The 26,929-nt window shown below is 48.6% G+C and overlaps 9 protein-coding genes and 1 non-coding gene across 10 annotated transcripts; 6 read left to right on the top strand and 4 right to left on the bottom strand.

Annotated features, from left to right (window-relative positions):
• Positions 1-715: 715 nt before the first annotated feature.
• Positions 716-3,316, bottom strand: EI90DRAFT_3131710 (uncharacterized protein; the record flags this gene model as incomplete). The annotated part of the gene is made up of 11 exons (XM_039064414.1): positions 716-766; positions 825-1,006; positions 1,056-1,206; positions 1,254-1,452; positions 1,514-1,711; positions 1,770-2,034; positions 2,086-2,169; positions 2,363-2,653; positions 2,716-2,854; positions 2,937-3,039; positions 3,210-3,316. 11 exons carry the CDS (start codon positions 3,314-3,316, stop codon positions 716-718), a joined length of 1,770 nt encoding a protein of 589 aa, XP_038910632.1.
• Positions 3,317-3,954: 638 nt separating this feature from the next.
• On the bottom strand, positions 3,955-5,887 carry EI90DRAFT_3147090 (uncharacterized protein; the record flags this gene model as incomplete). The annotated part of the gene is made up of 8 exons (XM_039065498.1): positions 3,955-4,224; positions 4,291-4,398; positions 4,454-4,673; positions 4,731-4,791; positions 4,856-4,917; positions 4,973-5,484; positions 5,674-5,750; positions 5,857-5,887. 8 exons carry the CDS (start codon positions 5,885-5,887, stop codon positions 3,955-3,957), a joined length of 1,341 nt encoding a protein of 446 aa, XP_038910631.1.
• Positions 5,888-7,922: 2,035 nt separating this feature from the next.
• On the top strand, positions 7,923-9,269 carry EI90DRAFT_3020327 (3-hydroxyisobutyrate dehydrogenase; the record flags this gene model as incomplete). Its single annotated transcript, XM_039057499.1, has 6 exons — positions 7,923-7,988; positions 8,054-8,196; positions 8,255-8,657; positions 8,736-8,832; positions 8,883-8,995; positions 9,057-9,269. The coding sequence occupies 6 exons, from the start codon at positions 7,923-7,925 to the stop codon at positions 9,267-9,269; spliced, it is 1,035 nt and encodes a 344-aa protein (XP_038910630.1).
• A 1,026-nt stretch (positions 9,270-10,295) lies between these two features.
• On the top strand, positions 10,296-11,753 carry EI90DRAFT_2513479 (uncharacterized protein). The gene is made up of 5 exons (XM_039053159.1): positions 10,296-10,768; positions 10,829-11,086; positions 11,134-11,213; positions 11,265-11,427; positions 11,510-11,753. The coding sequence occupies exons 1-5, from the start codon at positions 10,448-10,450 to the stop codon at positions 11,696-11,698; spliced, it is 1,011 nt and encodes a 336-aa protein (XP_038910629.1). The 5' UTR covers positions 10,296-10,447; the 3' UTR covers positions 11,699-11,753.
• A 435-nt stretch (positions 11,754-12,188) lies between these two features.
• EI90DRAFT_3079408 (major facilitator superfamily domain-containing protein) lies at positions 12,189-14,321 on the bottom strand. The gene is made up of 9 exons (XM_039061832.1): positions 14,222-14,321; positions 13,873-14,165; positions 13,725-13,816; positions 13,124-13,672; positions 12,943-13,061; positions 12,729-12,856; positions 12,606-12,669; positions 12,516-12,555; positions 12,189-12,455 (listed from the first exon to the last, which is right to left on the bottom strand). The coding sequence occupies exons 1-9, from the start codon at positions 14,282-14,284 to the stop codon at positions 12,286-12,288; spliced, it is 1,518 nt and encodes a 505-aa protein (XP_038910628.1). The 5' UTR covers positions 14,285-14,321; the 3' UTR covers positions 12,189-12,285.
• Positions 14,248-15,341, top strand: EI90DRAFT_3147087 (uncharacterized protein; the record flags this gene model as incomplete). The annotated part of the gene is made up of 5 exons (XM_039065497.1): positions 14,248-14,252; positions 14,366-14,695; positions 14,749-14,863; positions 14,910-15,039; positions 15,097-15,341. The coding sequence occupies 5 exons, from the start codon at positions 14,248-14,250 to the stop codon at positions 15,339-15,341; spliced, it is 825 nt and encodes a 274-aa protein (XP_038910627.1).
• Positions 15,342-17,134: 1,793 nt separating this feature from the next.
• Positions 17,135-18,401, top strand: EI90DRAFT_2938646 (putative hydrolase; the record flags this gene model as incomplete). Its single annotated transcript, XM_039055204.1, has 6 exons — positions 17,135-17,164; positions 17,217-17,298; positions 17,359-17,543; positions 17,599-17,773; positions 17,831-17,966; positions 18,023-18,401. The coding sequence occupies 6 exons, from the start codon at positions 17,135-17,137 to the stop codon at positions 18,399-18,401; spliced, it is 987 nt and encodes a 328-aa protein (XP_038910626.1).
• A 2,842-nt stretch (positions 18,402-21,243) lies between these two features.
• On the bottom strand, positions 21,244-21,744 carry EI90DRAFT_3131702 (uncharacterized protein; the record flags this gene model as incomplete). The annotated part of the gene is made up of 4 exons (XM_039064413.1): positions 21,244-21,318; positions 21,379-21,417; positions 21,482-21,583; positions 21,643-21,744. 4 exons carry the CDS (start codon positions 21,742-21,744, stop codon positions 21,244-21,246), a joined length of 318 nt encoding a protein of 105 aa, XP_038910625.1.
• Positions 21,745-21,844: 100 nt separating this feature from the next.
• EI90DRAFT_t233 lies at positions 21,845-21,928 on the top strand. Its single transcript has one exon. It is a non-coding gene; the product is annotated as a tRNA-Asn (tRNA).
• A 1,778-nt stretch (positions 21,929-23,706) lies between these two features.
• EI90DRAFT_3079392 (MFS general substrate transporter) lies at positions 23,707-26,116 on the top strand. Its single transcript, XM_039061831.1, has 14 exons — positions 23,707-23,908; positions 23,968-23,995; positions 24,150-24,216; positions 24,274-24,384; positions 24,449-24,508; positions 24,564-24,739; positions 24,859-25,084; positions 25,142-25,169; positions 25,228-25,313; positions 25,365-25,466; positions 25,522-25,615; positions 25,670-25,713; positions 25,779-25,880; positions 25,946-26,116. Exons 1-14 carry the CDS (start codon positions 23,742-23,744, stop codon positions 26,101-26,103), a joined length of 1,449 nt encoding a protein of 482 aa, XP_038910624.1. The 5' UTR covers positions 23,707-23,741; the 3' UTR covers positions 26,104-26,116.
• Positions 26,117-26,929: the final 813 nt, after the last annotated feature.

Genomic DNA, 26,929 nt, shown 5'->3' with positions numbered 1-26,929 from the left:
TTTCCCCATCCATCAAATTCTTTGAAGGATGATCGCTCACTGTACACAGATTCTTGAATCATACGGCACATATATATGCAATGCTCCCATGCTGGAGGCGGCAAGCTCGCGCGATCGGGGTCGTGACATGCCAAATAACCACACAATCAGACACTGCTTTAGATTTGCGAAAGATGTTCATTGAGAAAAACGGCGGAAATTGGATGGGAGTCGAAACTCACGTAGAGTCATTTACAGTGGTAGTCGAACATCTGTCTGTGTCTCTTAAAATCCTCTCTCTCCAAAGCTCCGATGAGCAGAATATACTCGCAGTTGATACCAGACCTTTGTTCCCTCAGAGATTCAACAATCCGCTTCACGAATGGCTCGAAGAACGCCTTCATGGTTGTCCTTCGAGTGATATTTTTGTCAGCCGTGATGACCGTATGCTCGCCTCCGTCCCGTTCTGATGCATATGGCTCGATGAGCTACATTTGGGTTTGTCAGCACCAGTAAATTGCCGAGTTCGCCGCATTTGTTCTGCTGAGAAAGAGCTTAGACATCGCAACAGTCGCAAGAACTTTCCGTGGAGAGCCATTACATGTATTACTGGTACATGGAAAGCAGTGACTCATCATGACGTGTCCAATCTTTCAAAGCGAAGTGCATGAGTATTGCAGTAAGGCCCAACAAGAATGAAAATCCCAAGTGAATAGGGGAGGGGGAAAGCAACGGTCTACATAAAGGAGTCCGGTATGAGAGAAGCCTGGCCACGCTTTGTTTCCCCCTATGCGGACATCAACATTCAGCACTCATAAGCGACGGGAAGAACACGGGGGACTTACGTTCTCCGTCCACTCCAAATAGGCACGAAGTTCCGTGTCTCCAAATTCAATGACCACATTATAATCGAGGAGCCAATACTTCCCTCCTTGCTCTCGCGAGATCTTCTCTACCAAGCCACCTCTTAGATTGCTCAAATCTGCAGTGATCTCGCAGACACATTCAATTCCATACTCGGGCTTCCCTACACAAATGGTCAGTGAGATGGAGACACAGATCGTGTGAACGCTTACCGTCTGGATCCAAGGCCCAATAGGGCCCTTCTTCATCTGATAGGGTAAAGGCATAGATTCTTTCCGAGAATGTCCCGAGTGAAGGATTTGAGGTGTGATAAACGTTGTACATGTTTTCTGATACGCCATCCTCAGCCATAATAACGTCGCCCTACAAAAATTCAATACATGCATGTCTCATAACGAAAGAAGACTCACTCTTTCAACCATGGGATACCATTTATTGCTCATCCACTTCACGCCATCCCGTCCAATCACCCAATCTCTTGATCTGTGCTCTGGAACGTTCTCATCGTACGGTATTCCCCCTACTATCCCAAATTGGAATCTGCATGCTCTAGCTTTGACCGTTTGTGTAGCGTGATATATTACAGCTCCGTCTGAAACAGCTTTCGCGCTTTGCCAGACCAGCATCTAGTTCAGCTCAAGGACTTGCATTAATTCGACCATGTACGTACGTAGCGTCGTTCGCCGTCATGACCTTGCATCTCCCCCGTCCACCTTCAAACCTGCTGCGTAAAACTTCGCGTAGGTAAGGGCTCTCACCGAAACCCCCTACAAGCAGAACGTGCTCCGTGACAAGGCCAGACATTTGTTCTTCCACCGCCCGAACAATTTGAGTAACGAATGGATCAAAACAACGATGGAAAACATCCCTAGAGTTAATTATCTGATGAACCACTCCTTAGCTAACAGAGGCAGAAAAAACCTTACCCATCTATGGTCATTCTTCCCCGGCGTATACCCTTCTGCTCATCCGTGTATCTTCCAGCTCCGATGTCAATGGCGTACTTTGATCCTTCAGCACCGCAATATGCCCTCTTAGCACTCCCTTCAAAATCACTTAACCCACGCTTCACAAAGTCTTCCACATCATCCTCCGTGAGAGTAGCCTTCCCCGATGGCCCAGTTTTGTTCAACTGTTCTCTCAGATACTTCTCGAATGCGCTATCCACGAAAATCGCACCAGCTTGTACGCCTAGAAGCGATGTATGAACAGAGAATTATATTCCGAGAAAATGGCACTCACAGTCTGAGGCCTTTGCCTCTTCTAGCTCGAGCATTGGGTAACTAGACTTGACAATGTAAGAGGTGGTGTCAACAGTTGATCCACCTAATACGATATATACAATTGTCGCGTTGAAGAAGCAGAAGCAGAAGGCGCTATGAAACACTTGCCTGCGTCACAGACCACAATCTTCGTCCCAGCCTACAAAAAATCCCGACGTTGTCAGATGAATGTCGACGAGGAAGGTACACACCACGTCTCACGTTTAGCAACGGCCCGAGGTTTGCATTGTACATACAGAAATGCACAGAGGCTTCTCCTTCACTGACAAATCGTATTCGTAATGCCGCCTGGGCCTCGTCCTCCACATAGCCGGCTCGGATCGCCGCTTTCCGCAAGAAAGCTTGTTGGCTAAGACCCCATCCGTTTGGGTGTGCAAGAACGAATTCGACAGCCTTGGTTGAGGCCAATTGGTCCCAAACTCGCGTCCCATCGACTACTCGGCTTTTGAAAGCCGAGATCGTGTGGGATAGAAGGTAAGCAAGGAAATCAGTGTAAATCTTCAAAAGTTGTACCCCTTCAGGTAACGCTGAAATAAAAGTGTATTTCAGTGAGATTCAGCCGCGGGGATCGTGCCCAATAAACACCCACGATCGAGTTGAAGCGTATGCCGAGTGATGATAGTAGTGGGATGGAGATGCAGCTTGAAGTGTTTCGCTAACTGCCACCCTTCATCAAGGGCTTGGTCCATTACATCAGGGATAAGTGTCTCTGCACCAAAGGATTGCGCCTAGAAACAAGACCATTATTCGCCATATATCCCTCCCCCCACAGAGCGAACAGAAATCTGTCGCATTGGGATAAGCACATACAACCCCATTTTGGTCGTACCAAATCATGGTTGGGATCTTGCTCGCAGTTTTATGCGCCTCCTGACCAGGCCATTCCGAAACACGAGTAACAAATCTCGATCCTCTATCCGAGAGAAGATAAATGAGTCGAACAATAGGACGAAAAGAGCAGAAACGGATAGGCGCGGTAATCTCTTGGCAGGGCAACGAGGAGGAAATTTTACGAAACAAACTTCGAGGGAACCAACGGAGACGGAGTCGCTCCTCATTCGAGGCCAAAAGGGGAACGCTTACCCTGCGAATAAGTATGCGTAAGAAACCCCACTGTGCGTCGATCCAACGTCCACCCCGATGATGATCTTGCTCTTGCCTTCCCACAAGTCATTCGACCAAGCCTTCATGGTTTAAGTAGATTGGCCAGTGGTATTTCAGCTCTCCCTGCTATACCTGTCTTCTTTCTATCCTCGAGGATTTTATTCTGCACTCCTGCAGGGGGTTAACTGAAGTGCATTCAGGCCTAGCACGGGATGCGAAGAGGCTGTGACACCATTCCCAATGGGATAAATAAAATTAGCTTACATAAAAATTGAATGTCAACCTGGATACGGAACTACGTTACGAGCGCTTCCTCGTGCCGTCGGAGCCCTCACCCTTGATCGCACCGAACCACTACACATCTATTTGAACTAGTCATAGTTGGGGATCGCATTATGTACACAAATACTGTACAAAAAAAAATTGCGCACAAGATCGTGGCAGATAAGAGCTTCAACATTATAAACGACACAGCACCTCCAGAGCAAATAACAAATGATAAAGAGAACCCGAGCCAAAGTGACCTGAGCTAAAAGACCGCTTGATTAGAATGTTGAGATTTGAGTGCGTTTCCGAGGAAAGTTATCCACTACTGGGAATTGGTGATGGAGCAGAATCAAAAGGGTGTTTCTTCTAGTGGAAATGCATTGAGCCAAGGAATCACCGGCGATACAGAGAGAGCGACTTACACTGAGAAATGGTGAAAGGAACGATACGAGGCTGCTTAGTTGGGCCAGGTCCCTTCCTCCTGGAACGATCGTACAATATCCCCAACCTGCTCGGCGCCAAATTTCGGGTACTTAAACTTGTATCCAATGATCCTCTTCAGCTTTTCGTTTGAATACGCTACGCTGTACTTGTACAGATAGTGCGTGTCAACGAAAGGGGTGAGCGGTGTTAAGGGCACTGGAGGTGACGAATTGAGGATTAGTTCCCCCCATGATTCCATGTGTTCATCATTTGTCTCGTTCGCAATGTCCTGCAGGTCCTTTTTCTGCAGAACATAACAAGTCATCATCCTGGTGCCATAACCTATTCGCCAGCTTCATCTCCAACTTACGATGGACATTGATGCATTAGTTAGCATCCCATAGAAACTGAAGTCTAATTCTAAAACTTCACTGATGGCTTCTCCGATGTCCTTTAGTGTCGTATCACCGTCGTCGACCTGCGGAGATACGATGGTCAACGGTACAACAACTGCCCATTCGACAGCAGCTTACCAAGTTGAACAGCGGCGCTTTAGGCTCGATCTTCGTATCCAGAAACGCAGCTGCCTTTTCCTCGACGTCCTTAGCCTTCGCAGGGAAGTGCTGTATCGTTTCTCCGGCGATCTCGTCGGCTTGAGCCCTACCCGTCGCGAGCATCCATTTCCCGACCTCCCACACTGCACCGGCGACGTCCCATGCATGAACTGTATTGTATCGAAGGCCAGGTGTCCATCTATAACGAGATAATGGTTGGCCAGAGCCGATCCGTAATTGCGAAATCCGGGCTTACAGGTACTTCATCTCCCATTGCCTGTACTGATACACTCGGCCGACAATGATACGGGAGTGAACTGTTACAACGGTATCAGAGGTTGCTTGGTGTACGCCTGTATTGAAGCAATCATGCGCACATACCTGTACCAAACGTCTGTTGAGGTCCGTAGGCGGCACCAACTCTCACTATGACAAGATTAAGTCTGGATCAAGTTAGGTTAATAACCCCGGAGGGAAAACATGGGAACGAGTACCTACCCTTGGATAGCAGCCAGCGCTCTGAGGGCTTCATGCCACCAGTATCCCCTAACACTTGCGGGCTTAACGCCTTCATGTTCCTTTGTCAATCCTTTCGCCCTATCTTTCTCCTTTGAGGGTTTATCTGAAGTGGAAGTGTGGTAGAAAGGATGCGTAATCCTGACATAGGCCCCAACTTTCCGCTTCGCCGCTTCCTGACCCAGAAGCTGCGCCACTTTGGCAGTCTGCTGGAGGTGATGGTCATCTGAGCGCTCATACCGAATCTCTCCTGTGAAGTCGAAAACAATGTCCCACGAAAGTTCCGATGCACCAGAGGATGGTGGCTCGAATACAGACGAGACAATGTTAGGTATCGCCAAATTTGCTTGACGATATTCGATTATTGGATTGTCAAACACAGCTCGAACGCGCGACCCTAGATAGCTGACAGATGCAAGGAGGTTGGAGGCATAGGCGATAAAGACATAGAAATCAAGTGAGTATGCGCATGATTTGGCGGGCACTTCCAACGGCTTTGAAACAAGTAACATACGTCGTAGGGGGGTTAACGAAATATTTGTCTGCTACGCGGATATACTTCGGTCGCCACGAAATCGCAGTTGAAGAACATCAGGTGGAGAGTGGAGGGCGACAGGAGATGGACAGCGTACAATACGTCAACAATGACACGGGGAATATAGCATTCATAGTAGAACACATACCGAGACGAGGAGATCGGGTTTCCCCTCGGGGGCAACGAGGTATCGAAGTAACTGGCCTGAACAAACATTTAGGCCTCCTGGAGAAACAAGACAAGTCGGAATGTATGAGACGACAAAGAAGAAAGGTCAAAGCTCATCGATGAGCTTTCTGGCGACAAAATAAGAGAATTGGAATATTCGCACCAAGCACGAGAACGCGCGGCTTTTGTGACATCGGCAGAAAACGAGTGCTTGGAAATGACGGGTTGGTACGACAATGGTTGGGAAGGCCAGGCGATGGGGCACCGTGAAGCAGGAAACGCTGAGCTTTTTATGAGCCCCGTCACTCGGACAACAGCGAAGGCTCAATACAAATACAAATTATATTGCGGGAAATTCAAAGGAATGTGTTAAATATTACTGACACGGAAGAAGCTGGCAAACGTGTTCAATCTGCGCTGTCACCGCGCACACATCTCGGTACAACTTGGGACTTTTGGACAATTTCATGTGAGCCCTAAGCGTGAGAAACTTGACCTTCCGCCGTTGAACAAATAGCGCATCCGTGAACTGAGATGGTCAACAAAATTGAGAAACGTCCGCACTGTCAACTGGCGTCGTCGACGAAAGCCAAACCCTAAGGGTGCAGATATCAAATTGTGTGAGATGGAATTCCCATGTGCTGTTCACAGGTTGGATGCATCCAATATGTCCAACAATAAAAGAGCTCTTCAACTCTGTTGAAGCACGCATATATAATCACGAGACGTTCAACAAATAATGATGATGAATGTCCGAGGAGATAACGACGAGTCAGGGCAGGCAATTTCGTGAAGATTATCTCTGTCGTCTTTCTGATTCTCAGGGATTATTCGTGGCTGATTCCGCCACACACGATATTATCGACCGCGGGGCCCGGAATATCCAATCCTGATTCTAGCACAACGAATTTTCGGTAATGCTTTTCCAAATGTATCAACCTGCTGTGTTTGGCACACGGCAGATCACAAGCGGATCAGCAAGCACACTCACGAAATGGAACAGGGGGGCAGTTGCCATGAACCCTGGGAATACATCGGCCCGCGATTGCGCTAGCGACCCCGTCCGTGGTTCACTTGACTTGCGCGAGAGAATCTGGTTCTTCAGAATGACTGAACAGAAAGCGAGATGTTCATAACCCCATCTTCTCGGACTTCCGAGAGGACCTCCTGCTTCAATTGGCCTCCATAAGCTCCATGCGCGGTAAGGTCAAAAACCGGATAACAAGCATTTGGGGTAGGGCCCGTTCAAGTTAAAAGACCACCCAAATAGTTTTTAGAGGTGTCCATCATAGGCAGGAGTCTAATCAAATCTTCTTTCAGTTCGCTTCGTTTAGTTGAGCCCAAAGGTCAGGGGGATCATAGAAAACACTTAATCCCAAAAAGGTGTTGATCGGAACTTCCCAGCGTTGTCGAAGGAGACCGAGGCAGCAGAGTTGGGCACGCGTAACCGATCAACAACGCTTGACCCGAAAGTTCTCGCTGCCAAGTGACACTGCACAGAGACAACCAAGGGAGTTGAAAGATTCCGGAAGGGTGATTAAGTATCTGTTGTACCTGCCTATTGCCAAGGCCCCAATAAATACCCAGGCAAAGGTCCCTACAAGTAAGAGGGTGCACTTTATCAAATCAACATGGGATCTGCAGAACGATAAGATATCGGTGGGCGCTGTTTCTCAAGGCACCATAGCTACATTATTTCACAAAAGGATCAGAGCACGTCCATTCCAAGAGAAGCTGATTACCTGCATGCAGAGCACAGTGGTCTCCTTTCGACCATGTTAATCCGCGCCAGAATCCGAACAGAATTTGTCAGACGAGGCTGCGACACGGTCGCACCGGATGGGTTTACTGTGCAACAGAACTAGTAGGGGGCGCGCGCTGTGAGGTTTGAGGGACGGATGCCATCCACACGGTGCCGAACTTGATAACAGATATTGCTCCAGAAAAGATCGGTGACCGGGAGAGGAAATTGCACCCCGACCTTATTCGGGTATGACGCTTCTAGGGAACAATGAAAATCCTAAGCCACTCCTGGTGGTTCTTAGCTCTGTAGCTACACCCTGAATCAGCCTCGTGGGAACAGTACTGGTGCAAAGTGCTCCCAAGGTCACGCGTGGGCATTTCTCGCTCGTCCCATTCGATTTGCTTTCCCAAAGGTCAGCCCACTGAGAAGCGAAAAAGTTGCTTGTATCGTGGGGTTTTGTAGGCCTGCGTCATTAAGAACTCACCATGTCGGTTACCCGAATCGGCTTCATTGGCTTAGGCCAAATGGGCCTGGAGATGGCTCAGAATCTTGTGAGTGGAAGAACTTGATATTATGATGACTTATTGATTTTGCTGCCATTTGATAACATCAATAGTTCTTGAAAATATCAAAATCATCAGTCTCAGGAAACGCTTTTGTCGTCTGCGACCCTAGTCCGAAAAGCGTAGAAAGAATTTCTGCGTTTTGTAAGGAGAATATACCTGGGCATCGCCTAGATGTAGAGCCTAACCCTCTTGAGTGCGTATGGTAAGTTCACAATGAGGGCATCATGTCTGATGACGGGCGTCTGCATCAGAGTTACGAAAAAAGCAGATGCCATCTTTACAATGCTACCTTCAACACCACAAGTCAAAGCCGTTTACCTTGGGGAGTCTGGCGTACTTCAGGCACTCAACTCGCTCCGTTCTTCTCACGCCTCCCGATCTCCTCGTCTTTTTGTCGACTCCACTACGTTAGATGTCCAGTTTGCAAGAGAGACAGCGAAGCAGATTACAGATGCTGGTGCTCAAATGGTTGATGCGCCGGTCTCAGGAGGGGTTGTTGGCGCTCGTGCTGGGACATTAACGTTCATGGTTGGCGGCCCGAAAGTGGCATTTGAACGATCGCGTCCGTTTTTAGACATGATGAGTTCTAGGGCAATCCACTGCGGACAGTCAGGGACTGGTCTCATCGCAAAGCTGTGTAATAATCATATCCTGGTTGGCTTATTATTTGTTTTTTTTGTTGCTAGATCCAACCTCTGATCCGATAATTATCTCATCATTCGGGTAACGCAGGGAATCAATCAGGCGGCAATAGCTGAGGGAATGTTATTGGGTCTCTCATTAGGGTTAGAGCCAAGTCTTTTGGCTTCTATCATCAACAGCTCCACAGGTCGGCTTCGCAACCTAGCCTTAAGCTAGCCTCTCATTTGTCTCGGCTAGCACGTTCTTGGTCATCTGAAGTCAATAATCCCGTTCAGGGCGCATTGAAGGACAAGTCTCCACCTTGCGAACGGGGCTATTTGGATGGTTTCGCTAGCAAGCTAATGCTCAAGGTGTGATATATTTAGACCTCTCGAAGAAGCGACGCCATAATGCCTTGCACTTGCATCGTAGGATATGCTGCTGGCATCCGATGCAGCAAAACCGGTCAATGTTCCTCTGCCTGTTGGCGAGCGCGCTCTCAAGCTGTACGAAGAGATGATTCACGCCGACGACCACGGAACCACATGGTCTCACAATGGTGCTCTACTTCCCCGAAAGGACAGCGATTTTTCCATCGTGTATGACTACTTGATGCAACTTCAAGTCCCGTTACGACATCCATAATGAACCCTCCCTGATACACCTGACGGAATGATTGAGCTTCCACTATGACGAGGTCTCTTGTACAGCACTTGAATAAATGCGCCAATTTCTTATTCGACACTTGCACGTTGATATCTATTTGGTGCCAAGCACGAGCGATTCCAACTCAGAGCTACCGATATGGGAGTATTGCTTAAGACGAACCCCGTTTTTTGGGGGGGAGGACCATACTGTGTCCTGAAGAGATTGGGGCATCATTTACCGTAACCATAGCATGACAACCGCTCCACCTTACTATTTTTCTTCACGGAAGCTTCAGACGTTTCCCTTCCCCGTGATATCATTGGTGTCGCACACCCGATCAAACCCGTCTTGGAAGGCCGAGACTGCTTCAGACGTTGGTACTATGGTAGTACCTTGAAGACGCGGATTGAACCAGGTGCAGAATATGACTGATGGATCGACAATGGTGCCGTTAACAGAATTATGCTGTGGATTGATTGAACAAACGTTCAAGACCAAACACCTGCCCATCTCCCACCGTCCGGCGACATGCCCATGCCTAGCAACATTCGCGTATCCGAGACAAGCCAACCAGAGTCGTCCATCACCCAGTCAGCCTCGGCTCATCAACCTGTCGCACCGTTTAGTGCAAACAGAGACCCTGATGTCTCAAGGTATGTTAGATTACTGTAAATCTATCGCCTGGCTTCAAGCGCCATAATTCCTTATGTGCGTATTGTTTGACGTTCATTCAACGCCCAGCTCGGCAGGTTACCCGCCTCTATTGAATCGTCCGCCTTCCTTCCTCCTTTGTCTATTTTTAGCTTTACTCATGGGCCTGAATTCCATCGGAACAGCCCTCTATGGTCCAAAGAATGGAGTTCTGGTGTAGTCCTTCTAGTTGTGAAAGACGCCAATCGACTCAAATGGGAACTACATGGCGACCCCCGTGGCCCTGGAATAGGGGCGTTTCCGCACTTTCCTCACTCCTAGCTCTAACAGAGCGCTCGTGCTCCAGAGCTGCCCTACCCTTTGCACTGCCTTGGTGATCAGTATCAGAGCAAGATGTCCTGCCCTTCTCCCGATCCTGAAACGGACCTGAATCCAATAGTATTTGGAAATCGGGCATCTGCATGGCTCGTTCCACCTGGTGTTACGTCAGTGGCCACTGAGGGTGGAGCTGGTCACTTAATGCCATGTCACGGTTCAAGGGCCAAAGTGAGCATCATGGACTCTCCGGCCTGTTACTCGCGAGGGTTGTTCCTCCACTTTCAAGCAAGCCATCCCGTCTTGCCGCTTGGGTTGCGGTCTGCTACAACAAAGAAACGGTAGTCGAAGATGTGAATGCAGTGCTACGGAAGGTCAGCGACAGGTTGCGCTGTTTCAGATCAGTCGGTATGCCCATACGGGATTCCGAACGTGTCTGCACCTTCGATGGACTGCCAAATCAATGGCAGATTTCCAACACGACTGCGGGGATTTCTTGGGTTACTGTGAAAAAGCTAGTGGTTGGAAAGGTAGGCGCATCTACCACCTCTCTTGGATGCTAAGCCCCACGATACAATTGTGCATTACAGCCTATCCGCATCGAATCTACTGGTATACGCACTGTTGGTGAAATGAAAGATGCGATTAAACTCGAGTGGGGGATCCCAGCTGACCAACAATTTCGTCTCGTACTTACAGGGAAACACCTGCAAGAGGGAAGGCTCCTGTCGGATTACAACGTCCAATTGGAGAGTACCCTGGTGCTGATCCTGCGATTACGCGGAGGAGGAATGTTCCCCTTTGTTTCTATCGAAAATGGGAGTTCAATTCTTGATTATGATCGATCAGTGAGTATATTTCACTATCCGGAAGCTGCTAATGCATAAGGATGAAGGCACCTATATGGCGGATTGTTCAGCCTGGACTCAACCTGCAGGGAACATGCAATACTACTCGATGCCCAGCGTACAACAAGTAAGCTTTTGACATACTCTTGTGATAAGAGGTTGACAATGGCTTGTATAGGGTTACCTATGTTCCAATGGGTATTGGCATTTTCAAACTCCATACTCTTGACCAGAGCGACACACACGGACGTCTCCTGAGCCGTTGCCCTGTATGCCTTTCTGACTCGGAAATGGCTGGGATGGGCTTCATGGAATGTATGTGGAGTGCCTGGGGTGGTAAAGTGGGTGTGGACCCCTTGCTTTCTTGGCAGCATCTTCTCCATTATAACTTGTCAAATATCCACATGGAATTCTGGATGTCAGATTTCGCCGACAGGATCGATCGACTTTTTTAAGAAGCAGGATCAACTAGTCAAGCCGGAGGACAAGTCCCCGGTATTCTGCATTACTCTCTGCTCATTATCGCTTCCATACCAACTGTTCATATTCAGTTCTTCTCGCCAGGGAAGAAACCTACAACACTTTTTTCATCAAGACAGAGGTCCTGTATGAACCTATCTGCATTTTCTGTGATCGCGGTGTCACGGCCAACGAACAGAATGCCTTATCCTGCGGACATGGTCCAGCCTGTCCAGGTTGTTTTTCGCGACGCAAAATTCAGTCTAATGAGGACTGTCCCCACTGTCACCCGCCACCTGCCTACACACTGCTCTATGTAGAGGCGGATCGAAGACTCTCCAACCGAGGGCTTCGCCGTGTACACAGTGATCTCGCTGTGCATCGCTTCTCAGACGGGATACGGGACAGAACAGGCCGATGCCGCCCCCAAATGTATCCGACCCTTCCCGTATAATTCTAGTTGGTAATCCATGAGGAATTGTGAGGCACTTCTGCAAATCTTGTCTATTGCATGACGTGGGCTGGCCTGAGTTAACTTTTACACAACTATGGGATGAGATCACCGAAATCGAGCACAGACACATGTTGATGGTTCAGTTCCGGACTGAAACTCCCAAATAAGTGCATGGGAAACGTCACACAGCAGTCTAGTTGTCATACATTATAGCATTAGCTAGATATCCCCGGTTTTCCAATTGTTCCCATGACGTTAGGGAACTCCCGTTTGGCTCTCACAACCCTCAACGATACAATCGCCTAATTTGAACACCACAAAAGACAAGAGCGGCGGAAAAGATGAAGAACACGTTTCCTTGTCCGCTCTCCGCGTCTGTGTCTCCTGATGAGCTCCGACCTGCTAGCCAGTCCTTGAGGGGAAGGAACGCCACTCCAATGAGGAAGTTTGCAATCCCTACATTAAGCGATCAGTCATGAGTAGCATGAGGGAAAGGATCTCGCAGAAAGGACATACAGTTCAGGGATAGACCGAATGAAGCCAGAGCGGAGGAAGCCTGGTGAGGTCCTCAGTACACAACGTTAGCATTCAAGCGAAAAGACCCACGTAATATGGCACAAGTTCAGCCGGTAACATGAACGGGACAGGACCCAGCCCGAATGCAAATCCCCTGATGTAAAAGCACGCCGTGAGAAGTGCATTCACTCATGAAGGAAAGTTTTTACGAACCCGACGAAGATGCAAATTGCAACACTGCTTAACGATATGAGATTTGCGTTAAGTCCGTAGCCAAGGGCCATGATTGAAAGTACTGATCCCCAGGTCGAGATCAGCAAGAGGTCCCGCGGTGAATAAAACTGAGTTTGGTGGCAAACGTTAATTGAAAAGGGGGGGATTGATCAAAAACGTCGAATGGATGGCAAATGAATGAAGCTGAGCGTACTCCGATTACAATGACGGGTATGACAGTGCAGAGGACGTTCATGATGGAAATCAGTAATGAGATGATAGCGGCATCCGTTGGTAAGGCTTTTCCAAGAATGCTGGTACTATAATATATGACTTCAACATTCATTCATGTTAGACCTGAACGGGAGACATGAGAAAGGTAACCGCCAACGTACCAGCATTGATACCGCTCCCTTGCTGGGCGATCATTGAGAGTGCAACAATCGCAACAGGTCGACGAAGTTCTTTCCTCTTAAGTAACTCGAGCACAGTTATTGGCTCAGTGGGGCCAATGGTGCTGGAAGTTTCACGGGGATCGTGCCTGGGAACACCCCCACCATCAGCCTCATCTTCACTTAGCAATCCTTGTTGCTCCGCATCATCGCGAAGGATCCTTGCAGAGTCGTCGCGGGTGCGACTGCTATTCCTCGACCAATGCGGAGTCGAGGATGAGGAGGCTGGGGGTGTGGGAGATGGGCCTGGCTCGACATAATTTGGTCCCCAAAGTTTGCGCGATACTTCCACTGCTTGTATGTCTCGTCCTTTTGCAGCTAACCATGCTGGAGTGTCGGAAATGAAGACAACAGCAAAACATTGAACTATCGCGAGGATTGCAGACACTATTAGTACGAGACGCCAATGCCATAGTGACATCTTGGCTAGTGGCAACCCGATGGATTGGGTCCCAAGGATTCCAAAGGTGATGAAAAGCTGATTGAGGACGCCTGAAAGATACACTTCAGGACATTCAGGGTATGCTTTCGTGTTAGGACTGACCGACGCGATTCCTGATCCTTGGAGGGGCTGTTTCAGCTAGATATATGGGTAGCGCACAAAGACCAATGCCCGCGCCAAATCCAATGATCAATCTTTGGCACCAAATCCGATTGAGCTCGGTGCTCGCGTCCAGAGGTTTTTGAATTACCTTGCAATAATAAATCCCGTAGCACCTCCAGAGATGGCGAAGATTGTGCTGCCAATAGCAATGATGAACGCATTAACGAGCAGTGCCCCCCTCCGGCCCAGGCAATCCATTATCAGGTTTGCCGACAAACTGCCCAACAGTCCCCCTAATGTAAAGAAGGCCGTTATGACACCAAATAAGGCATCGGATATTGGGACGCAAGATGGGATCGAAGATGGTACTGAAATGGACTCAGGCGGGTGACATGTTAGGGTAGATTGGATTTGGTTCAGGGCAGAAGTGTGGTAGCCATACTGAGTGGTAATCGACATTAGTGGTGGACATGGACGAGCTGTATACGGGGACCTACTTGGAACGGAGAGAGAAGTGCCCACAATGTGGCAGCGCAATAATAGAAGGTTATTCGTTCCATCTCCAAGTGGAGCGGTCTCAGCCAGTTTAAGGGTCCCTTTCCCACATGACTCACGAATCTCAATTAAATTTTGTATATGAGCAAACGACTAGCATCCTTTAGTGGCCCATCTTCCCCCTCCCCAAACCCGGTGAGACCTCAACCCAATGCCACCCCTACTAGTCCGTCTTCAAGTTCTCGCGGGAATCGGCAACAATCCTCTTCCAATCCTCCCCAATCTCCTCGTCATGGAACGCCGCAGAAGCCTCAGAATCAATCCGATAACAATGTCCCAAATGAAACGACATATCATCGCAAACTGCGAAGCATTCTACTCGAAATCAAAGCTACTACCATAACTTGGGATGAGATTGTTCTGTACGATGGGCTGAATGCTGCGAAAGGTCTTGTTGATGCTAGGACCGAGCTCTCGTGTGTGTCCATGTCTTCCACTGCTTGCGAAGATGAGAAATAACTCCATGTAGCAATGCTCTGGCCGTGTATCCTCCAGAGACTTCCCCTAAGGTGGCCATCGCCACCCCCAGGCTGCTCATCATGGAGGAGAAGCTAAGGGAACTAGGTGAAGTTATCTTGAAACTTGTACGCCACTCCCTCTCATATAGACTTCCCTAACTACTTCCCCTAGGAGAAATGTTTTACTAAGCTATCAAACCTCTGCGAGAATGTTGAAGAGCTGGCGGTAGAAGCTTCGCGCCTAAAAGGCATGAATTCGATCCACGAACCATTGTGGTTTACATGGTCTCTCAACAAATTCGGTCTGTGGTATTTCTTGGATCTTCACCAGATCCGATTTCCTCAATTCACATTTTTAGCTGTTTCGATACCATTACTCCTCATCCCCCACCACCGCTCTCTTCACAAGCACAAGGAACTCTTGGAAACTCTCCGACCACACTCGACGCCATTTGACAAGGCTCGTACGTGTATTCATCTGTGGGCCGCACAGGAAGAGCTCAATGATGGAGGATGGATGGACGAGTGGGAGGATATATGCAGGGCTGAAGTGAGATGGTGGCCAGATGGAATGTTGCCCGTGCGGTCGCGAATCGAACCGTGATCTGATTGCAGTAGCTGAAGCACCCTTGGCTAGGTAAATGACTTGTGATCCTACAGGCTATGAACCCCAAAATATCAGTACACGATTGCCGATGCTCAGGCCCCAAACGCATTGGCGGAGTCACCCAGAGTCCGTAGCGAATTATTCGGACGGTTTACGCTTGATCTCGTCATTCCACAGCATTGGCATCTGTAAGGCTGTCAATGTTTACATGAGCTCTCACGATTGCATAAACAGATCTTTCGTGGTTTGGCATTCTTCAGGTTGTATACACTGCGATGGAGGCTTTGGTTTATATGCATGCGTGAGGGTGGCTCAAGTGTTAGGCGACTCTTGTAAAACGTACAAATTTTTAAATGGTTGAGCGGATATTGGAATTAAGGATAACATCTCTCCTTCAGATCTCTCCGGTAATTCAGGAGGGCTAACGCTGGGGGGCGCTTTCTCAGATCTGGGTTCCCTTCTTCCAGTTCTCCATCGACATCATTTCTCTTATCCAAATCGCACCCGCTGTGCCACCGCCTCCACAACGGCGAAGCCAAAATTTAAGCTCATAGATGCCTGGTTGTCAAGAGCTATGCCGCCAGCCCCTGCCCGCACACGTTGAAGCAGGGAACAGCGAATTGGGGTTGACCCCCTTGTTATACTGAGCCATGTTGAGTAACATGCATTCCATGCACCATTTTTACAAGCTCAAGCAATGCTTAACTCTGGGTCCGTAATCCGAGTCGCTTATCGATTGTCGAAACACTGTCGCACTGTCCATGACCTCAATTGTAGTGGCCGATACCATAGCGAATACGGACGGTCTTTCAATAGGTCCCTCCAATGTGAATAATTTCACTGATGAAACGTGCACACTGGAAGACAGCGAACCCATATATGACTAGCATGGCACAATAACGCGCTTCGTGGCTGTGAGTTGATTTCCCCTTGATTTTCCTCTTGATTCTCAATAACTTATATACATGTGTATTTACTAACATTATTCTCAGGTGCAAGTGATACTTCCAAGAGGGTGAGCGTAAGGTGTCAACCCTTGCATGAGAATGACAACTCCCATATGGGTCTTCTAACGGTGATGAGAAATGAAGTCGGAGTACATTTGATGGCGTTCTAGGCCACACATTAGATGTTCGAGCCTCGAGTTCTTGCTCAGAATCACTCTCATTAAAAAGAGACCCTTCTTCGTTTGAGAAGTCAACCGACAGGGAATAGTAACATCCGTCTCGTGCGCATGCTCAAGAAGGGGAAAATGTGATAACATTCACGTCGCGGGGATCCTCGATCGATCGGGAGGGAAGATCTGTCGTACCTAAGTAGGGTACGTGCCTACCGATACGGAACGTCCACGTCGTCCTACTAGAGGCATGCAGTTCCATCTATTCCGTGTGTGCAACATCTGTTCGAGTAAGGCCGTCTACTTTAGTAGAGGCTGGGATCCTGCCTAGCAAGGTTGGAAAAGCGTAGGGCTCAGTATTGCCTGTTCTCCGCCTCATCAGTGATGAAAGCGAAAATATGTGAGCTCTCTCGTCAACATCGCCAGAACAACAGTACCTTTCAATGGGAAGCCGAGAATTCTGATATGATGTGCTGAGGAATGAGGTGGTCACTCCTAGCAATTTTATCCCCAACCACACTAGATGATACCCACCTCTGTAAATCCCAATGGTTCCCGATTAGGGAATCCATGGTCGGCCAAAGTTGTGCGAGCAAATCGAAGGGAGGTGTCACAATTCCCTTTCTCGTGCCAGTCACAATATCGATCTACTCAGCGCAGCACGGACACAAGTATGGTGCACAAGATAATCGTAGACACTGATGTAAGTTTATGCGGAGACGGGATCGGTGAAGAATTGAAAGGTTTTGTGGCAGCCTGGAGTTGATGATGTCCTTGCGATACTTCTGTTATTGTCTTCACCGGAAGTCTCCATCGAAGTGATTAGCGTCTGCTTCGGTGCGTTAGGGGGATATATTTTTGCGAATTGAGACGGACTCGAATGTCCTCATACTTTAGGCAACACTACGGTGGACAAGGCTTCCTTAAATATTCAAAAGCTATACCACGTCCTCGATCGTCACATTGCGCAGCATCCAGGAGAAAAGAACCGTTTCGCTGGCCTACAAACCACAACAAAAACGAAACTCGTCAAGGGTGCCAGTGGTCCACTTGAGGGCACTCTCGACCTTGCGGAATATTTTGTGAGTAAAGCTATCCTTGCTCCTCTTCGGCTAAATCATAATGTGACATATCAAGCATGGCCCGGATGGACTCTCTGACATCACGACCACTCACACAGAGTTTGATGCTCCTGTTGCAGTCCCCCAACATAGTCCTCTTTTGCTCTCGTCAGAACCCGCCCATGACGCGATTTTGTCCACCTTGGCGTCTGAGCCTCCATTGTCAGTCACACTCCTATCCCTGGGGCCTTGTAAGACGTGTTGCCCTTGGTTTGTCGGCCGCTGAGCTCATCAAGTTATTTGCGCAGTGACAAATGTCGCCCTTGCATTGAAAAAGGATCCACAAACATTTTCCCGAGTCAAGCGAGTCGTCACCATGGGAGGGACTTTCGAAACACCAGGCAACACATCACCTGCATCGGAGTTTAACTTCTTCGCCGATCCGTAAGTGGAATTCTCTCAGTACATTGTATTCGGTGGATTGATCATTAATTCTTCAGGTATGCCGTTGACATTGTCCTCAAATCTGCGACTCTCGGACATTTTGACTTTCTCCTCACCCCACTGGATATTACTTCGCAGCATACAATACCTTTCGGCGACCTCATCCGGCCCGATGCAGAGCAACGGACACCCAACATTCTTCGCTCTTTTATCGATCCCGTTTTATCGCGGACCAGGCGGGTCCTTACCGCATGGGGCTACACGGGAGATTTGTTTGGGATGCACGACCCTCTGGCCGCGTTTTTCGTGATTGACCATGCTGAAATCCGTGGTCTGGATCTCAAGGTGGGATGGGCTACGAAGAAACGAGAATTCATAATCGAACGAACGGGAGAGCTCACGAAAGGTATGTGTGTTGTTGATCGCCGAACGTGAGTGGATAAGGAGTATGTCATATGGGTAAAGACCGCTGATGACACAATGCAGAGGAACAGAAGAAGTAGGGACTGTACGGTCCAGAAAGGACGTTGATCTCGATGATCGTCCATCACCTGCTAAGGATGGTACTCTGAAAGGACCCAGACCGGACAGCCGGGTCCTCGATGTGTCCGTGGCCTGGAAGAGCCCAGGTCCTGATGTCTTCAAGAGGTACTTTCTTCACCGTGTCCTCGGACAATAGAATTCAGACACCGGGCTACGTCAAGCAAGCGCCACGATGCTTGGGCTCTAATGGAGAGATTAACACGCCAAGACTTGTTCCTAGTGTCTATGATGGTGATAAAATGAGGAGCAATACGATATAAGCCATTTGACAGATTTCCAAGTTAAATCTACAATTATACTGATACCATTGATGAACACATACGCTGCAAGGCTAGAATGTCAATAAGTGTGGCCAACAATGATTTTTTTTCATTCTAATCGCCACGTTGCTGGATAAAGCATGTAGGCTGCATCCCTTGACTTCCGCCTCCAGTCCCCTAATGCAAGACTGAAGGGAAGGGATGAGCGCCTATCCCGGGTGCCGATTATAACGAGCGAATAATGTATCTGAGCATTCTAGTCATTCTTGCACAAATTCTTGCCGCTAAGAAAGGAGATGACTGCTGACGAAAGGGATGGGACCCAGGTGCAAATAATTAGTGCAATGAGAGGCCACTCAATGCGACATCAGAGTAGGCGAGAAAGAAGGTATCATCTCCCAGAAAGCCCCACAAAGTCGAAAGTTGGCCATTCGACAGCATAACAATGAAAAAAAAATATTCGGCCAACTCCGCTTCAATACAATCGCATTGACCAGTTTGCTTGAAGCGATCTTGGCCTCTCAACCGCTACCGGATTTCCATTGCCTGTTCGTTCGTGGCGCTTATCTGGGAGCTTTTTTTTCTTGCACAATATAATTCATTGAGAAATTTATCGAGTGCTGACTGAAATGTCGAATTTGCCACCAAGGCCTCCAGCGTTCAGAGGAGGCGCATCCCGGACTAGCCAATCCCTTTCCCGCAGGACGGCACCTAACTCCTCGTACTCGTCTCGTGGGCGAGACAGAGGGGAAATCTACGCTTCCAATTCGTACCATGACCCATCGTCTTCACTTCCTCCACATTCTTCCAGACATTCTTCATCCTCTTCCAGGTATCCCGATCATACTTATGAGCGCGAGAGATATGACAGATACGATGGTCGCTACTATGATGGTCGGTATGAGGACAGGAGAGCTTGGGATGAAGCCTACGAGCGCCGAGACAGAACGCCGTATCAAGATGCTCTTGAGAGGGAAAACTATGGTAGACTCGAACGATATCCGGATCATTATCCTAGAAGAGATCCTCACGGTCTGTTTGTACCCCTTTTCGAGCTCACTCGATGGTGCTTAGGTCGCTCTATGTTTTGACAGGGTATCCACAAGACTCGTATTCTCGCACCTTCCGTCACCACCGAGACACATATACGAGCCAACACAGCATGTCTAGACGAGGAAATTATCCCTCGGGAAGGGATGCCGGACGTCCATCCCGCTCACATTACTCTCCTTCGCCCTCACGTTCACAGGATGGGAGTCATCGCCAGTCAACTACTTCACATGGCGGAGGGACGTACGAGTCGAGTGGCCCGAGGGCGGAACAACCCGTCTCTCCAGGGTCAAGACTAAATGAAGAAGCAAATCGTAGATCGTCTCCTAGCTCGGGGGAATGGAGCAATGCACGGAAGAGCGGAGAAGAACGGGGAAGGTCGGTGGGTGGGGCTATTGGGAACAGACTGGATGGTGTGTCTACTGGTGATCCTAGGATGCGTTCAAGATCAAGGTCGCCTTCACACAGATCATCTCCACCTGTGAAAATCAGGCGTCCTCCCAGAACTCACCCGCTCAATCCCACCCAGATATCCCCAAATAGCCCCACACCGACGGGTCCCAAGGATATTACCGCCATCGCACCTCCGATGTCCCCGCCTACAACAACGCTACCCGTTGAGACTGGGGAACCTGATTTCCCAATCCCTGAGCCAACCCCCAGTCTTGAGCCAACACCGCAGGCGCAGCAGCCACCTGTCCAAACCCCCGCTCTAGGTAGCACCTCCCCTGGTCCTGTACCAAGCCAGAACGCTGCGAATACAACGGCTGCTTCGGGCGTGCAGAAGATGACGGACTCTGACCCAGGCCCAAGTTCAAAAACACCGAGCAGTGTTGTTCCGAAGGCGCCTCCAACTGAGCCGAGAAACTTTAGGTCTCAGGAAGCACTTGCGACACGCTCACAAATTCCTTCCGCCCCGGCTACTATGAGGAGAGGCCCGCCCTATATTCCTAAGTTGCGCAAACGGCCTCTTGCTGAGGATTTGGAGGAAAATGTTCGTGATTAATCTGTCCCACCGTACTCGCATGCTCATTCTATGTCATTTTCTCGTAGATCGCAAAGCATGTTGCGTCCACTACGCAGGCGTGGAAGAAAATCAACGCGAACACTCCTAATTTTCTGAGATTGCAATATGAAGGTATGGTGGCAACCGCAGAGCTCCTTGCATTGGAGGACAGGAGGAAGATCGCGGAACGCCAAAGAATCAGCCTTGAAAAGGGTATCGTGAATATCGAAGCCTTTGATGAGCTTGTCAAAGATGGTCTTATCGAGGATTTAAGTGTTCATAGTTGAATGATCTACTGCACAATTTCGTGTCACTTTTTTCGGGGTCTGAGGTGCTCTTTTTGGTCTCAAGCTGACTTCAAGGCAAGGACGTCATGGATTGAAAAACGAGCTCGGTATTGGCATTCACACATAGTTGTTTATTTCGGCATGGGGGTACACTCAATTTCCGTGTGTTTTGGATCGAAAGGTAGGGCGCAGTAGAAGCCGAGGCTCTAACGTGCATCACAGTAATTCAACACCATCGCCGGGACGTTTGAGGGAATTTGACGGACCTGCATCGTTGAAAACAGGGCGCGAGATTGTAATGCAACCTATCATTGAAGTGGGTTTGTGAATAGTCATTGATGAAAGTGCACCATGCCTGCAACCGCACACCTTGATGCACCGTTTACTCCCATCTGGTTCTTGCCGACACAAGTCTGCTTCGACGGTGTCGCGTTTCGGACTGTCCAAGATGTACTTGGCAGATGGAGATTCCTGTTGGCTGTGTCAAACCCCATTGTTCCTGTACCCCCGCAAGTAAAGGATGTACGAACGGCGACAAATGACTTCACGGTCCCTTTAGGGTTTGGGTCCTTCTTAAACTCGGGAGTATCATTCCTAACAGAATCATTGTTTTCCTTCCGCAGTGAGAACATGAATGAGGTGGGGTATGCATAGCCACATCGGTCGACAGTCTGAACCTCCTCCGGCGATCTAAAAGAGTATAGGGTCCAATAAAACTCCCAAACCAATGGGTGCCTGGTAGCGCAATTGGTTAGCGCGTCTGACTGTTACCGTGCTGACATCAGGAGGCTGTGAGTTCGAGTCTCACCCGGGCAGTTGCATTTTTGTTATGCCCTTTTGAGCCGGGGGGTAACTGCAGTTCATTCAGCTCAAGAAGTCATTGCATACTCCAGAACTCAAGGGTTTTGAGCTCTGCAGATCCAAATGCCAGGTTCAGCGTCCTTTACTAATCGTTCTCCGCTCCACACTTGTGTCAGGCTTCAATCCGTTTCTCACGCGCATGTCTGGAACATTCCTAATGTGTTTGCAATGCCTTTGAGGGAAGCACAGCTGAGCTGCCAATAAATGGCGAACTGGGAGTTGAACAGCTTGGCACGCCGGCAATATCCTCGCGGAAGACATTGGTCAGGGCTCGAGATCCTCAGCCTGGAAGGAAGCTCAGGATAGGCCTGGAGATGCCGCGTCTAGGTAGATCCTCGGCCTGTTCACCTCGCCGGACAATGGGAACAGCTGGGAATTACTGATGCATGCGCGCTTGATCAGACGGGTTCTCTTGTGGAACACACCCCTTAGCGGGGTGCCTTTCTATCCGTGTTGATGTCCGGTTTGATCTTCGTGTGGAAAAGGTTCAACTTCGCCGATCATCGCCGAACGAACCCACATATTCTACTTCGCCTACACCTTCTACTGGTCACCCGAGAGTACTTCCGCAGTCGTCTCACGTTTCCGGCTTATTCCATTCCTGGAACCCTAGCTTTGATGCTTGTGCTCATGGTGACCAGTTCCTACAGAGCAGCTCTTGTCATATTATTGGAGACACTGCTCTTGTAGCATGTCTTTAGGCGTTGTTGCTCTTCAGGTCCATCTGACTTCAATCGTCCAGCCATTGGTCAGTGTAACTCCTGATCCCTAATCTGAAATTGGACATGAGAGTCTCGGTTGGAACGATTCATTAGGATCATACTTCTGATCAAGCCACTGGGAACCCACCGCGAATAGCGAGCACATCAGAGCTCCGGCTACCCCTCCATCGGCACTGGCCCTGGGCAGAGTTTGAATAACGACGGTCCCTCCGATATGAAATCGGTGCTTTGCCTTTATCCAACCATCTCAATGCATGATCTGTACAATAACTGGCTCTCACATGCATTGCAAAATGGCGTGGATGTGCATGTGGATGGGGCGATGAAATTTGACTTGGTATCACTGGCGGACACAATTAATCCTTGGAGCCCGCCCCTGACGGCTATACTTGGGAAGGGAGGGAGATGGACTCGGTATATCCTGCGCCAACTAGTGATTCGGCGATGATTTCTCGTGTCCCTTGTTCCCGTGACTTACGCCTGAGGCATCTTACTTGTTCACTTCGATCCTGGACGCCGCTCAATATGACCATGATATTCGCGACCTCTTGTCTTACGAACAACTTGTATTATGACCCACCGGGAGAAGTGGGCGTGAATGGTTCTTAACGTCTTACAGCTTGGTACACAAGAACCCTTGATGATACTCTGGTGCCGTGCCCGAATGCTTCTGGGAAGAATATCTAATTCTTTTTTTCATCGTATCATCGTTGAAAAGCTCATCAGCAGAGCCGGAGAATGGAATAACGTATAACTGCGAGATATATAATGCTGTAGATCAGCATTATCAAGACTGTCGTTGAATACACTTAGAACAATTCCTAGCGAGCATCTTCTCAAGAAGCCCATCATCACTACCACAACGTAGTACCACAGATCATCCGTTGTATACCTGTTCTTCCAGTATTTGGGGGGAATGGCTTAGTGTGTGAGAGTTCATTCGTGAACGCCTTTAAGTACTTTTGGTCTTCAATGTTTCACTGACTATCGTGTATCAGGAAAGCCTTTGAACCCACCTCTTCTCTCACCCCCACTCAGGCGCTGCAATGGATAAGCCAACCGTCGCTAATGTTGGCGCAGAGGAGCCCGACTTTAGTGGCAAGAATCATCGTGACAGCAGTCCCAGTGTCAATGGCGCCCTCCTTGAGGGCAGTGTCGATTTAGCCGCGGCTCGACGAGCTCGTGTCAAAATCGATCTTGTTGTCCTTACGACGTCAACCGTCGTCTGTAAGCTATCTGCCGGACAGAAAATATGAGCCTTAATTTAACTAGTACCTTGTCAGACTTCCTCAACTTGATCGTGAGCTGAATCTTCCATGTACCTCGTAATACCCTTTCCGACCTATCATCTTACGCTCAAGGATAAAACGAACCTAGGTGGAGACCAAACGTGTTGTGTTTGTCCCGATTTTCGATTCTGACGACTGCTCACTCGAACAGGAAATGTTGCAAAGACAGGGCTTTTGAAAGACCTCAAAATGTCCCCGTCTCAATTTTCCATCGTTTTGAGCATCTTCTTTAGTGGGTCAGCTTCGAGCAAGGCCAATGATTACAATCGCTGACATCCAGTCCCACTAGTACCTTATCTACTTGTGGAGATGTTCTCCAACTTCTTGTTTAAGAGGATTGGAGCCCGTATATTTATACCTACCCTTGTTGTCGCATGGGGCCTGGTCGAGACATTCCAAGGTTTAAAAATGAAACTCCCGCATAGGAATCAGGTCCTGATCATCTTGACTTCCACTTGTACAAGGTTTCGTCACATCCTACCATGGATTAATTGTTTCCCGTTTATTCCTAGGGCTGACCGAAGGTATGTCCCGTTTTCAAGTTCTTACTGCCCATGGTTTACTTCCATTCCATTTCAGGGCCCCTGATTCCGGCACTCATCTTATATCTGTCGGAGTTTTATACCCGCCACGAGTTGCAGAAAAGGATAGCCATGTTCTTAAGTGCTACGAGCCTTGGGAGCGCGTTTTCTGGACTTTTGGCTTACGCTATCGTTCATCTTGACGGTAAAGGAGGTAAACCCAGCTGGAGGTGCGTTCGTTGACATGTCGCTCAACCATGCTGAAATTTGCAACATAGCTGGATTTTCTTCTTAGTTCGTCCTTCAGGTATCAAGGGGACCTCTCCCTGAATTGAGCTATTTGTTACATACAGGAAGGTATCTTTACTATCGTATTTGGTGTCGCCTCCTACTTTTGGCTACCGAGGGATATTCCGAGTGCTACCTTGATGACGGAAGAAGAAAAATTCGCATACACTCGTACAATCCAAGAAGATACGGTTTTTAACACAGTGGATGATATATTCCAGCTCTCAAGCGTGTGGTCGACTCTCACAGCGCCTCATGTCCTATTCCTATCCACTGCGGGATTCATTATTGGTGCGTTGAATGTGTGCTCCCTTGTCGTGCTACTGCGTTATCATAGGTGTTGTCCAGGTTACCTTTTCTTTGGAATAGCGTACTTGTGAGATTATTGTCATGCTGAAAACCACTGCCAGAGCAGTAGGCTGATGATAAACTAGCCTCCCGACCGTAGTGGGGAGTCTAGGCTACTCCCCCGCTAAAACTCAGCTTTATGGAGTCCCTCCATTCGCCTGCGGGTTTATTTGTGCGTTATCGCTTGCATTGTTTTGGATTTTAAACTCAGTGTCTTATTCAGCGAGCATAACGGCCGCATATTTCAGCGACAAATACCGTTGCAGGGGAAAAATTGCGATTAGCTCCAGCTTCATCACTCTGGCAGGATTCATCATGATGTATCGTTCGTACACACCACTGCCCCATGGTGAACGTGGCGTTGACTTGAAATTCCATAGAGAGCACAAATGTTCATGTGAGGTACGGCTCGCTATTCGCCCAAGCGATTGGCTTGTACATCACCGTTCCTTGTACGGTTACGTGGATCTCAAAGTAAGATCGTCGACGATTTCGGTTTTGCCAAGTTGATGAATTTCTCTCGGGCAGCAATGTCTATCCTCACTACCGCCGTGCTACAGCTCTCTCATTTGGTAATGTCCACAACATCCCTAATTAATGCCTCGGATCATTGTGCTCACTGCATCCGGGTTTCCAGCAAACATCTGCAGCAGCTCTGGAGGGATATTGGGATCGTGGATGTACCACGATGCCCCTCGTTTCCACAAAACAACGAAGCTCAACATCAGCTGCACTGTTGGTGAGGGCATAACTGTTTGGCTCTTGTCCAACAACTTGTGCTAATAACGATCGCTGATCACGCAGTATTGATCGTAGATGTATGCCTGACACTTTGCTATTTTCATTACAAGAACTTGCAGAAGGCCAAAGTGCGCAGATTACACGGTAATGGCGCAGATGACGATATTGAAGAGAAGCTGAGGCTAGGTGACAGACACCGAGACTTCATATATACTCTGTGACCTTGGTCTGGTTTGTTGCGATCTTGTACATGTGTATTTTTACAATTACAATCGACAAGTACGAACAGGAAGTCCCAATGATGGCTATGACCCTCACAAAGGAGATAATTATTTGAAGTACACATATTCCTCCGATGACAGTATTATATCCGAGGCGCTTTTTTTCAGTGTTGTCACGATGTCGATCGCCGGAGAAAGTGAAATCATAAAGTCCTCCAGCTTGAGACTGGACGGATTCTCCAGTTCGCGCTAAGCATTCTCGTGAGTGGGACAGGAAGCCTGAGTGTCGACGTCCAGTGCATACTCTTCCACATCGGACACGCTCCCACCGGCCCCATATGGTTGCCAGTGCTTGGGGAAGTGTACCTCATCTTCCATGTTGTTTAAAGCCTCGCATGTGCAGTGAAGTCCAGCAAAAATTGATGATTGGGCAACCTGCCAAGACAATAGGGGGCCTCATGGTTGATTAAAGTGGAGCTAAACTGGGTTCTGAAGTGGTTCAAAATTGACCTAAATTCCACCTCAAGTGGGGCCTCAGTTTAGAGCGAGTTTAGGTCGAGTTTAGGTCATTTCAAGGGCGCTCACAGTTGGGGCGGTTCTAAAGTGCGTCCAAAGTAGCTCGGGCCTGGATCTCATAAGTCCGTTCCATTCTGTGTCACGCCATCACTATACATCCGAATGCGCTCCATTGGAGGAACAACCTCAGAGCATATTTACCTGTATTTACGTTGAACATGTTACAATTGCCATCCTGACTGAGTCAAGCCTTTGAACTGGTTCTTTTGATGAAGACTTGGGTGAATGGGAGCGTGAAGTTGGGCTAGAG

Source organism: Cantharellus anzutake, assembly GCF_015039405.1.
Source record: "Cantharellus anzutake strain C23 chromosome Unknown EI90scaffold_79, whole genome shotgun sequence".
NCBI classification, from domain to species: domain Eukaryota; kingdom Fungi; phylum Basidiomycota; class Agaricomycetes; order Cantharellales; family Hydnaceae; genus Cantharellus; species Cantharellus anzutake.
This window is presented reverse-complemented; position numbering and strand designations above follow the sequence as displayed.

Excerpts from the sequence above, each read along its gene's own strand:
- EI90DRAFT_2513479 (XM_039053159.1), top strand. The coding sequence starts at position 10,448 with ATGTCACGGTTCAAGGGCCAAAGTGAGCATCATGGACTCTCCGGCCTG. Across the intron at positions 10,769-10,828 it reads AAAAGCTAGTGGTTGGAAAG|CCTATCCGCATCGAATCTAC; the intron begins GTAGGCGCATCT and ends TGTGCATTACAG. Across the intron at positions 11,087-11,133 it reads TTCTTGATTATGATCGATCA|GCACCTATATGGCGGATTGT; the intron begins GTGAGTATATTT and ends ATAAGGATGAAG.
- EI90DRAFT_3079408 (XM_039061832.1), bottom strand. The coding sequence starts at position 14,284 with ATGGAACGAATAACCTTCTATTATTGCGCTGCCACATTGTGGGCACTT. Across the intron at positions 12,670-12,728 it reads GCAATTTGCATCTTCGTCGG|GGGATTTGCATTCGGGCTGG; the intron begins GTTCGTAAAAAC and ends CTTTTACATCAG. Across the intron at positions 12,456-12,515 it reads ATTCGGTCTATCCCTGAACT|GGATTGCAAACTTCCTCATT; the intron begins GTATGTCCTTTC and ends CGCTTAATGTAG.
- EI90DRAFT_3079392 (XM_039061831.1), top strand. The coding sequence starts at position 23,742 with ATGGATAAGCCAACCGTCGCTAATGTTGGCGCAGAGGAGCCCGACTTT. Across the intron at positions 24,385-24,448 it reads CCTGGTCGAGACATTCCAAG|GTTTCGTCACATCCTACCAT; the intron begins GTTTAAAAATGA and ends CACTTGTACAAG. Across the intron at positions 25,714-25,778 it reads TGCTACAGCTCTCTCATTTG|CAAACATCTGCAGCAGCTCT; the intron begins GTAATGTCCACA and ends CCGGGTTTCCAG.